The 13010-nt window shown below is 41.7% G+C and overlaps 1 protein-coding gene across 1 annotated transcript in view; it reads right to left on the reverse strand.

The window, feature by feature from the left end:
* Window positions 1-3068: 3068 nt before the first annotated feature.
* The window catches only part of LOC119735581, a 40406-nt gene continuing 30464 nt past the window's right edge, over window positions 3069-13010 (reverse strand). The window contains 7 exon segments of the mRNA XM_038209345.1: window positions 3069-3258; window positions 5386-5673; window positions 7129-7245; window positions 7895-8069; window positions 9961-10106; window positions 10901-11187; window positions 12392-12569. Of these exon segments, the coding sequence (XP_038065273.1) occupies window positions 3179-3258; window positions 5386-5673; window positions 7129-7245; window positions 7895-8069; window positions 9961-10106; window positions 10901-11187; window positions 12392-12569 (1271 nt within the window). The 3' untranslated portion in view covers window positions 3069-3178.

The following is a 13010-nucleotide window of genomic DNA, read 5'->3' on the forward strand; positions in this document are numbered from 1 at the left end:
ATACTCCAGCAGGTAGAGCACAGCGAAGAACAGAAAGATGATCAAGAGCCCGGCTCCAATGGACACACCGATCAGGGCGTACTTGAATGTGTTGGCTTGATGCTCCAATTCTGCCTCCCTGTCTGGGTTGCATTGCATTACTGTGGTTGGCTTGATGGGTCCATCGGTCTTCATCATGGCTGTAGATGTGACTGGTAAAGCACAGATAACTCTTAATCAGTATCTAAGAGCAAGCTCGGGCAAAATCCCCCATATTGTTGCACCTATCAGCTCCTTGAATCTACATGGGCCACGCAAAAGGTGAATCTCTAGATTTTAAGCTTTGGAATATGGGACTTAACAGAAAGCCACATTTTGATATACTTTGTATCAGGGTTTATATTAGTTAGCATTTGAGCAGTGCATGGCAGTAGTTGTTTGGATTTGATGGAGAGAGTGGCCAAGTTGCTGACATTTCATGCCTTTAAAAATGCATTTCCTGTGCTCTTCAACAAACTGGACTTTTTTTTCTATTAATAAATGTTCAACTTGTAGGTTATATTTGAACAAAAACAATTCCTTTTTTTCTTTTTTGGACGTCCAATAAAAGGTTTTTGTTTTGGACATAAACAGATATCCCTTTGAGAGCAGACTGGCTCCAGGTCTGTACATTATCATTACTGATTGTGGGGTGGGAACCAGCCTACCCCGTGAGAATGGAATTATTGTCCGTGACAGCCAATAATTGGAAACTGTAAAGTAATAATTCAATAACTAAACATAAGCCGATTTTTTTTTTCACTCCATGTCTCATTCAACAGTAAACAATTTTTCTATCACTAGAAAAATAGCAATTTAGAAAAGAAAACAAATTTCCGGGATGAAACTCGCCACGCAACTTTAATATTATACAACATACTGAGTGTCCAAAATGGCTTACTGGCCAGTGTCTGATGTCCTGAAATCTCATTTGCTTAAATAATGTCACATCTGTTTTATTTTTTTCATAAAAGAGATCCAAATACATTACTCTAACTTTACTCTACTCTCACAATACGGGGACTCCCCAAAAGCTTGAAAAATACTCAAGATTTACTTTGACTACTTACCAGGTTCAGGGTGGAGCACGTAGGTGAAGTTAAATCCTGGCTTAGGGGAAGGTACAGTCATACCATCTGTAATGAAATCTATCAACAGGCCACCTTTGGTACTGATGAGCATGCTTGGGAGTGCCCGCGAAATGGTCGTGCAGTTTATCAACATTTTGGATTCATCGATCTCGGTGCCATCATAAATGTTGAGATTGTCTCCGTTTCCACACATACTGACATCGAAGTAGACCAACTCCAGAGCCACTTGGGCACCTTCTGGGGCCATCAGGAGAATGTGACACTGCAGGAATATTGGATAGGCAGCTGGGTACATTGGTGATGTAATGAAGCCAGCAGAGTCAGGATCAACCATGATTTTCTCATGACACTTCCACTCTGAAAAAAAAACGATGATGAAAATTTCAACTCAAGGCACCAACAACATATCAACGTGAACATGAGCCGAGTACTTTTCAATTTGTGCAAAATGAATACGAAACTAGAGGTTGTAGGAACAACCACACATTGTTGGGCCATGGATTACCGCAAACTTTTCCACACACATCAACTCAAAATGCATGTTTAAATCCATGTTTGACTTAGTCAACATGCTGCTAGAGGGCGCTCTAACATTTCATGACGTCACCTCTAATATTTTTTCTAAAGTACAGCCTAGGCAGACACTCACATCGTTGAAAGCAAGCTCACATCTTTTGCCAATTTCAAATTATGAAGCTCCTCCGGTTTCGACCCGGAGGAAGGGTCACGTGATTTTCCACTTAATACCAAAAATAAAGGCCCTGCAATATTGTATCGATTGCCATAAAAAACAAAATTTAATTTCTAACAGTTGATTTTATAATGATTTTCAAAGATTAAATCTAGAAATCTTTGGTTGCTTGTAATACGATACTTGATGACGTCGTCATGACGTCATTACCTGAAAGCTCGAGGGCAATGTTAACTTTGCTATTTTAAGCAAAAATCGTGATTATATCTCTCGTGGTTGATTTTTTAGCAATTTTTTAAGGTTTACAGGTCTTTTCATTATAACTTCCAGTCTGATGACGTAATCATTTTTTTTTTCAAGCACAGGTCTTGCCTGCATTAAGGTCATCACGTATATCAATTTTGAAGCGATTACCGTAAATTTCGCCACAGACATCTACTGAAAATGCATTTTGAACATATGTAAACCTGCCACTAGAGGGCGTTCCAACACTTCATGGCGTCACTGATTTTTGTTGTTGAAAGGTCAACCCAGCCAGACACTATAACATCGTTGAAAGCAAGTTCATATCTTCTTCCACTTTCAAATTACAAGGCACTTCTGCTTTCGACCGGAAGGAAGGCGGGTCACGTGATTTTACGCGCACAAGATAAAATGAAGAGCATGTATTATCATACCGATTCCTGCAAAATTCAAGTTCCGGTCTCTCACGGCTGATTTCTTATTGAATTTCACAGATTAAATTTATTAATCTTTCAAGTGACGTCACAAGACCCATGATGACGTCATGATGACGTAATTACACAAAATCACATCTTCAGTGGGTTGTGCATTCATATATTGGCAGTTGAAGTTCCTATCAGTTTTCATGTCGACACAGTTCTGGAATCGAATTTGGCGAGAAGAATAATAAGAAAAACAAGAATAATAGTAAATTCTTACAATAACAATAGGTGTTGGGCTCAAGGCCCAACACCTGATTAGACGACTTATTGCCATGATGCACTGCGGTATAAGGCAGGATTTCAACCATCACTGGTATTTTTTTTTTGCCAATAAGGAGCATTAGGTTTCTATCACAAAACACACTGACCTGCCTGGTACGTAGTTACGAACTGGTTTTGCAAGACGTCATCAGAATGGAACTCCAGCCTGAAAGATGACCCATTGATCTCGATCGCCCTGCTGTTAGTCAGCAGTTCATGCAGGCAGTAGCGGACCTCCGTCCCTGGTATGCCCTCAGACTCAGTCCCGTTGCCGATGACAAAATTTTTGCAGTCAGCCACGCTTGCATCTTCGGTGGTTGTCACATCGGCAATGTTGATGGTGAGAGTGTTGACCTTCCCGTATGGTTTAATCCACACAGAGAAGACACCGATCAGGGGCCGGTATAGTCAGAGGAGAATTTTCCCGGTGACAATATCACCCCACGGTACTCCACAGTATCAGAGGGTGAACCTGAATGTGATAAAGACAGCCATGCCTTAGAATAGACCTTCTGCATTAACCCTAACCGAACTCAACCCATCAAAGTTCAACAGCAGGTTTTGTTAAAATACGTTGGGATAGGTATAGAAACCCCAAAACAGATGGTCTTTTACGTTGGGTTTGGCATACCTCCAGAAACAGTGTGTGTACAATTTCCCATGTGAGTGTTGAATTTGCCTGAATGGGTATGGTTCCTAGTAAATGATGCTGGGGAGTTAGGGTTAAGGCGGAGATAGAGGGCAATGCTTTATTTCCCAGATAATCATGAGTAAAACATTTGCGCGTTCATTGTAACAAATCAAAATAACAAAGAACACTCGCTGAGATACCTGCAAAGCATAAGGTCTATATGGATTCCATGCAGAAATAGTAGATGATGCCTCGTGACCACTCACAAGAGCTCTAGTGAGTAGGACACAAAGCAAGCTATGTATCATAAACTACTATTCATAAATACCTCAGACAGTTAACCCATACCTATTGGTCGAGAGTCTGTAACATGGCCAGTCTTACATGGTCTTAAACAGTTTAACTGGTTGAACGTTCATAATCCTCACGCAATACTTCCAATGAGTCAGTTTTTCACAGTCCTAAGTTCACACTACACAGCACAACTGCGTTCTGCGCCACATTGTGCAGTACGCGCGACGCGCATGCCAATCCCCATATAAGAAGTTGTTTACGTCTTCTCGATAAAGGATCATACCATCACATAGCTAGAGGGGTGTTGTGAAAAACACGTTGGACAAAATTGTTGGAAATTCAAATTTTGACTTGTTTTGACTTTTGGACTGAAAAGCTAAGACTTTTTACAAAAGGTATTTGTGAATGCGAATAAATATTTTCTTGGCCGGTATTTAACACTATGTTTAAGACCGGCTTTGAATCACCGGCTAAGCACACATTTTATTCCCTTAATATGACATTCATAAATACCTAAGACAGTTTACCCAGCTCTATTGGTTATTAAAGAGCCTGTCACATGGCCAGTTTTAAACAGTTGATAAAAAGACCGGCTGGCTGCACCCGATTTCACGCAACTCATCGTAACTTACAATGCATCACAGTGCTGCGAAGCGTCGTTACCCTACGATGCGTCGCAGCTGCGACACCTCCTGCGATCCATTTCACAAAACACGTCGTGAGTGTGACGCGTTGTATGTGTATTTATAGCACAATACGGTGACTGTTGCATGTATTTATTCAGTATACAGTAAATAGTCGTCTGATAGTCAACAAACAGTCGTCGGATCATCGCTCCAATTTTTTAAAATGTAAAGCAAAATGTCCAACGTGTGATGCAGTTTTAACGGAAAACAAGCTCACAGTGGACTGATAGCTACTTTGGAATTTAAACTGCAATATTCCTGGCTAGTTCATAACTTTTCAATGCATTTTCCGCTTGCAACTGTACACACATTGTCTCGATATTATAGTCTCATTTATGTAATTTTTATGGCATAAAACTGGCTAAGAAAAGGACACTTCTTACTTCGTGATGACCATCACTCACGCAAGGGCGGATCCAGGGGGGGGCCAAAGGGGGCCATGGCCCCCCCCAAAACGAAACCAATTTTTTTTTTTTTTTAATGTGACATCGCAATAAAGGCAGGCAATGAGTTCACCACCATCTTTTCCTAAAAAAAATTGGTTAAAGTGGTCAGAAATTGCCTCAGATCGCACCACCGAGCATCTAGAATCCAAAAATTTTTCGGGGCCCTTAAGCGGGCCCCGAACCCCACGCCGTAATTTTTTAGACCCACTTTTTGGGGGGACCAAAAAATTTTTTGGCCCCCCCCCAAAATTGTGTTCTGGATCCGCCCTTGCACTCATGCCTTAACTAGTGACGTGTTTTAAGCCGCTGTCAAGGAACTTACAACGTGTTCAACACATCGCAAGTTTGGTGAAATGGCTCATACAACCATCGCGAGTTGCTACGTGTTACACGTAGTAATTTGGGTTGCGACGCGTTGTAGCATTTTGTGAAATCGGGCCCTGGTCTTAAACACTTTTCCAGTGTCACATGAAATTCGGCCTCCTATGAAATCTTGAAATGATCAGCCTGAAACAAACCCAGCCTGATAGGAATGTACTCACCAACTGGAACCACCTCAAAGTGCACCACACTTTCGGCAATGGCCATGATGGCTAAACTTCTTGCTGATATTGTTCTAACATTTGGCACCACGCTAAACCCATCCTCAGCCATGGCACACTTCATCGTGCTTCCAGAGGTGATAAAGTCAAAGGCGCGGCAACTAAAGTCCTGCTGATCCAGACAGATTTGGGTGCACTCGTCTGTTGATTGCACAGTCACAGTTTTGCGAATGGACGAGCCGTCCAAGCGGATGTCGTAGAATGCATCAAAGACAAGCTCCAGTGATTCTAAATGGAAACAGTAAAGTGCAGTTCCCGCATTATGTCAAAAAATGTAGTGTCCCTTACTGAGCCAATTTACCATGATATCTAATGAATATTCAGCTAAACGATCCAAAACGCCTAGTCTGTAATCTCACTGACCGTTACTAGATAGATGTATAAGATTTGAAGACAAAAAATGAGGTTTAATCACTGAGTTCCATGAAAAACCAAAGAAAAACCATGTCTGATTTGGAATGCTTTTGACATGGTATTGCCCTAAACTGCATCAGAAACATTATGGCATTCAAATAGTCTCATTCTATTCCCACTTTTTTAATATATTGTTTTCCCTTAATAATTAACAGTACGATGACCATTAAATAGGCAGTGCCAGAATTGCACACTGTATGCAACCAACAATCTCTCATAATGATAAGCATGCTACTTGCATGGCCCAGCTACGCTCAACCAATAAAGAAAGTCCCCCCTTCCAATACTTTTTTGTCTAACTCAAAAATGATACCCAAAACAGTTGCACTTTTGAGTACGTGCAAGTTGTGGTTCACACTCACCTTGCACGTATACAAAGGTGCAACTTTTTTCCGGTACCATTTGTCATTAATTGCATAATTTTGTACACATTATCACTGTTTTGGGTCAAACAAAGAGTATGGCTGGATTACTAACGAATTTCTGTACTGATCAGTCGTAATTTGAGCAAGATGTGCCCAGTAGTTTTTGAGTTAGACAAAAAGTATTAAGGGGGGGGGGACTTTCTGTTTTGGCTGAGTATTATCAGCACAACACAGCACAGGTCAGGTACGTGTATGACGTTGCATATACTTTGATGACAACCAGTGTGGTAGAACTTGTACTCGTGAATGTTTGTTCTTACTTGTACTCGTACACGCATGAAATAAATTACCCATACTCATACTCCCATTTGCACACATGAAAATGTTTTCCCACTGGAATCTAACATTGTTTTAGATGCACATGTACATGGCAGGAGTAGAACTTATTTTCTACTATTTGGTAGGATTTTGCAAATGTTTAATGCAATATAGCACAAAGTCCTTGGAAACATTTGCACCCATCAAAATGTGCTCATACACATTGAAAAGTACCCCTGCTTGTGGTAATGTACTCACGCTGGTCAGCGGCGTAATTGGGGTTAAGCTTATAGGGGGCACCTGGGGTGCACCAAATTTTAGGGTGGGGGCGGGAGGAGGGGGGGGGGGGGCACTGAAGGTATATATATCGTTTGTGTGCAATTCTAGATTTCAAATGGCCACTACCACATTTTGTTATATCAGAAAGAGGTAATATAAATAAAACAAACATAAAGCGGATCTATTGCAAAATGCATATCATATAATGGACATTAATTACTGCAGGTTGCTTAAACTTCCAGTTTATTTTCTCCGATGAATTGCATTTATCCTTGAAAATGTCAAAGTGTGCTTTGAAGTAGCTTACCGCAGTATTGCTCATCACTGCCAGACGTGCAATCCTTCATGCCATTACACTTCAGACTGCGATTGATGCAACCTCCCAATTGACACAAGTACTCATTGTCAGAGCAATCACTGTCTTCTGCAAGTCAAAACAGCCAAAGGTTACAACACACACATCCTGAAAAGGCATCAACCCACTCCTGTTCAATACTATGTCATATAACAAAATTGGTTTGGTCTTGTCAAATGCAGTGCTACAACTGTGATATCCTGTGGTGCTGAAGAGTATAGCTGTTAAAACTGCGAAAGTTGCACCCCCCCCCAAAAAAAAGGGGGGGGGGGGGAACAGAAAAAGAGGAGAGAAGTCATATTGCTTCTAATTAAATGGGGATGGGGGGGGGGGGGGGAATGTCCCTTCCCACCCTCGGAAAAATAATACCTGGATACATGCCCCCCTCTAAAAAAAATCCTGGCGACACCCATGCTGATGGCACAGCTTTAAGAGCAGAAATAACCGGGAATATCTTGCATTTAGCTTTTGGTTTCTGTTTATAGTATTACAGAGTAGTACAGTATTCAAGTAAGAGTAAAAAAACAAGCTGAAAGATTGTTAAATCTTAATACTCAATCTCATTTCATCCTCCCCTTTGCTGCCCTTCCCAAAAGGGCCTCCCAACCCCACCATCCCAACCCCACCATCCATTCCTAACACCACCCCCCTCCCCTCCCGGCCCAGATCCCAGAACACTTTGCTGTCTACTACACTGCAAGTCATAATTCTTTCTTACGTCTTTCTGGTTCCCCTCCTTCAAATATCGGTTGTATCCATTCCCGGAATGAGCTAACTCTAGTCTGCACTGCAGGCAACGCCGTGGAATTACAGTCCCCAGTGCCAAAACTGACCACGCCAACTACTATCCACTGCTGTCCATTCTTCACCACCACTGGCCCTCCGCTGTCCCCCTGAATGGTCAAGAGCATTACCATTATTGTTTTGTTTTCAATGATATACATTTGGAGCAAGACTCTCAAACCCTCACCACCACCCCCAAGATCACGTCATCAGTCTAACCACACCATTGTCAGACAAGCATACAAGATCTGCAATCAGGACCAATCTCCAACAAGAACTCCACTACAAGGCTGAACTTTAATCTAATGGTTACAAGGCTCATCAAATTAGCACACAAGAACCCAAGCCTCGATCCCCATGACTAAAGGGTCCCCTATACCCAAGGTCAACCCCAATACCATTTCCAGTATATAAATAATCAGTACGTCTGTCCAAACTAATTCACAGCCAGGAACTGTCATTAGGCCTACAATCCTGGCCGAATCTCGCTGGGCCCCCAACCCCCCAGCCCCCGCTCAATGTTGTCTCTCATTGCATGGTGTGTGCTCCATCCGCTGGAGAGAACAACATTGACCGGGGAAGGGGAGTTGGTGACTGTTGGAGGCTAAGGTTATTTCCAAGTGTCCCAACCATTTTGGCCGGGATTGTCTGAATGTACAATAGCCTTGATATTGGATTAGGATATTGCGTGTAGTACGCGCTCAAATAATAATATACACACGCGCGCGCTGGTAACATGGTCAATGCACACGATTCACCATGACGGTGCACCATGTCATTTTGGCCTATATTTTTACAAAATACAGATTGTGTTCGACGTGAAAGCCGTATTAGGATACACAAACAACGTATCATCTTCTTCAATATATTTTTAATCCCCCTTTCACGAAAAATCCAACCGAACCATAGTGTAACCACGGTTCACCACTGTAAATCATATAAGAGAGCAGAGTCCCTCGATTCCTTTATATTTTGGTTTGGATGAATCACCGATGGATTTTTCGGCAAATTAACGGAATGAGTGAATACAAACAAATTGACAAGGATTGTATATTGTTTGTGTGTCATAATGAGCCTTTTAAGTTAAACACAAACAGTATTTTGTACAGTTGTTGGCCAAAATGGCATGGTGAACCGTCATGGCAAACCGTTACGATGCACACAACAATAAAGTTGTGATTTTAAAGAATTGGAACATTTGTATTTTTAATTTCCATTTTTGTATTACTATCAATCATTATTATCTGGCCTAAATATGTGTTCTTTCATTCAACCTTCGGCCGCCATTTCATATTTTGGAAACAAAACTAAAGAAAACAACTCCCCAAACGGCATGTCATGCATATTTTGAAAAATGAAAAAATTCAGACAATCCTGGCCAAATCTCACTGGGCCCCCAACCCCCCAGCCCCCACTCAATGTTGTCTCTCATTGCGCGGTATGTGCTCCATCAGCTGGAGAGAACAACATTGACCGGGGGAGCGGGGGAGTTGGTGACTGTTGGAGGCTACGTTTATTTCCAAGTGTCCCAACCATTTTGGCCGGGATTGTAGGTGAGTAGTGGATTTTTCTACTCATGCACTCGCAAAGAAATTACTCGCAAGTAGTTTGGTGCTCATGAGGATTTAATCAAATTCCCCTAAAAGCAGAAAATGATGTATACGTATTAGTACGACGTGAAGTAATTCACATGTAAATAGCGTGCAAGTCACATGCAGGGGACATATTCAGCCATGAACCCTAAAGTCTTAACTGCTACACGCGAGCGCCTGCTTGTACATGTACCTGCGCCAGGACGAGTACTTGAGTAGATGCAAAACTAACAGTAGAACAATGAGTACCATAAACTATTCATGAGTACTCGAGTGATCGAGTTACTCGCCCAGCAGTAAATGTCATACAGATGTTCGTATCGTGATGCTTGACAAAGCAGAATTCCTATACTGTGATTATTGTTACACTGACGTAGTCAGGTATCACCATAACAATGAACAGTTCTACCTGGCATGGGCTCTTGTCGGGTCGTCCTAAACACAGCATATTATCAGTGATGATGGCATAAGATGCATACTCCTTCCACTGTGCAGAACACACCGTCTGGTTCACAACATACAACTCTACCCCAAGTAGGTAGTCACTAGCTTCACCTGATGGCCAAAGGAAAAACACTCAGAAATATAAAGAAATGTATACAAATAATTAATGTTGGTGAGTGCAATGGTAAGAATAATTTCATGAGGTGACAGATGGAATGTTCCATTGGAACATTTTCATCTGTCACCGAATGAAATTATTCTTTCCATTGCACGAACATGAAACATTCATTATTTGTTTTATATAACACCTGAATAAATCCTCGTCATTTGATATAATGTGCCGCATTTTCTCTTCTCAGTCCTGAGTAAAATGGCGACAAGAAGTTGTTCATTTGTAAATCAGTATAATGCTTCAACAGATGTTCCTGTTGGCAACATATTTTATTGCTTCTTTGTGTTAGCAGCGTCAGCATCACCTACAAGTTCTGATATTTCAACTGCTGTTAGGAGAACAAACAGTGTTTCAGTCTCGCGTAACATCCGTATTTTGTGAAATAGATTTGTGTCACAGCGCCACCACCGGCAGCACTGAAATGGAAGTTCTATTCACCGTGCAAGAGAACTTCCATTGCACTGAGCGCTGCACGCCGCACGCGCGCCATGCGTTGGGACGAATAATTCAATGACATGTGATCAACGATCCACCAATCAGATGACGGGGATTTATTCAGGTGTTGTATAAAATGAAATAACTTGAGAACAGCACAGCTTCTCTGTTTTTCTGAATTTGTCTTGGCCTTTAGATAATGACAAAAGTTTCATTACCAGTAAAAGAGCTTAAACACCTAACATTTGTCAAATTCATCCCTGATTTTTTATTTGTTTTATTTTATAAACTTACTTACCAAAAGGTTTGGTCTTGCCCCATCCAGTAACAGTTACCGCAGACTGGACTGGAAGTTCTAGCATTGAGTCTTCAGGCAAGCAGACAGTCCGGACAAAATTGGTGATATTGAAGGGAACCTCCAGCCTAAACAAAGCAATGTCGAAATCGGCAGCGGAGGCAATTTTGAAGTCAGGATGCATGTATATCTCTGCAGCTCTTCGCCACTGGGTGTTTACTGAGTCGGTTTTGATGTTGTTGCTGCCCATTCGGAACTGGTACATCTCTGGGTATTTGATGGCAGTTTGCCTGGAAAAAACGTGAAATAATGAAGTGTTACGAAACGATAAATACTGAAGGTGCAACCATAATGGACCATTCCAGATTTGACCATGAGGTCCATGCATCGCTACACATGTCGTAGGGCTCCAGTCGTACCAGTCATGCGCAACTGCAAGCATGTCAGACTTTTTGGTTGCGCACTCACATTTGTGATTGGCCAAAATGTCAACGGTCTGTTCTTTTTCAACATGAGCATGCGGGTTGACTCAAACACTTGTGAGATTTGGAGTCTTATTTCTTGCAAAACTGTTTTTTAAAGTAATTCTGGGGAAAGAAAACCAAGAATTACAACTCTTGTCAGACATGGTAGATGGTGCGATTTGCTGACTAAAATTGACATGAATAATCTTTTGGGTATTACAACAAACAGTGAGTAAATAAATGACACAATAACTCTGTGTACAGCAAAGTGTGCAGAGCACGTATGCAACCAATTTTCAGATGAATGCATGGGCACAACTTGTAGGATATTCCAAAGCGAACAACATGGTAACAGATACTCTGCAATAATGGTGGTCAAGTGGGTATGTATCTTACAGTGCCCTTCTTCACCAATGCAAGTTTTTTTAATAGGTTTCAAAAACCATAATATTTGTTAAGGTTTCCCCAAGTTCCAACTACAGGCATTTTATAGGTCCTTAGGGTACCATTTTTCAGCACGAACATAAATAAAGCGAATTGTGTTTTCCGGCAACTTCTATATATGCGCATGCTGAGTTTCCAACATGCAAGTCAGACTAAATATAAACTAGGCCACCAAGATGCAATAATAAAAATAGATTTTATAGGTTTGAAGGTTTCGCAGTGAGGCCTGCCAGTGTCCTTAAAAAGTAGTGCATGCCTTGCATTTTTACACAGAATGTGTACATGGGCGTGTTCAGCTATTCCAACCATGGACGAAAAATACCAGAGAACAAAAGAGAACAATATCGTCCACGTTTCCCAGCATACGTCCGTGATTGGGGTCATGTACAAAACATATGGGAGTCTTCCTAAAAAGTTCAGAGTACAAACAAAAGAGGGACAATAGGACGTCTAGATCGACGATGTGAACACGACCATGTGTGTGTGTGTGTGTGTAATTTTGACAGATTAGCATATTTCTGCACGGAGGCCATGCTAGTCAGTGTATGTACGTAACATAGTGATCATAAAGTACGCAGGCGCTTACAGACAATGAGCAGCAGTGAGTATCCACTGCGGATGTATGAGGGAGCCCCCACATGTCCACTGTCCATCATAGAACATGGCGGCTTGCCATGGCCACTCCCCCTCCTGTGCTGGCTGACCACCAATGATTCTGCTCTCCGGATCCAACAGGGCTGGCTGTAGGCCACAGGCATCTGCATCTTTAATAAAAGAAATTACTATCTTCAGAAATGGTTTTGATTGTTGGAAGGGGGGGGGGGGGGTCGTCTCTTGTTTTTAACAGCTAAGGGGTTCTTAACAGAAGCGGAGCCAAGGGGGGTGAGGGGGGACACCCCCCCCCCCCCCCCCCCCGGTGCCCCCCACCAAAAAACGAAGAGGAATCTAGATATCTTTTTTTTACTTCCCTTATCGCACAGCTTTATGAAATGTGCATAAATTAATACAAATAAAAAACGCAGAGTGGTCGGGTAGACACCAATTTCATTAGACATTGCCCAGTTAAGTTATGAATATTGTTATGTCAGAACAAAGGATCACAAACTTTAACTGTTCCAGTACAACCAAATATTTTGTAAAAAAAAATGCATCTTTCATCGAAAAATGGCTTGTAATTTGACACCCGATGACGTCAGAGTGATATG

The sequence above is a fragment of the Patiria miniata genome, unplaced genomic scaffold (assembly GCF_015706575.1).
Source record: "Patiria miniata isolate m_02_andy unplaced genomic scaffold, ASM1570657v1 HiC_scaffold_10, whole genome shotgun sequence".
Classification (NCBI taxonomy): Eukaryota; Metazoa; Echinodermata; class Asteroidea; order Valvatida; family Asterinidae; genus Patiria; species Patiria miniata.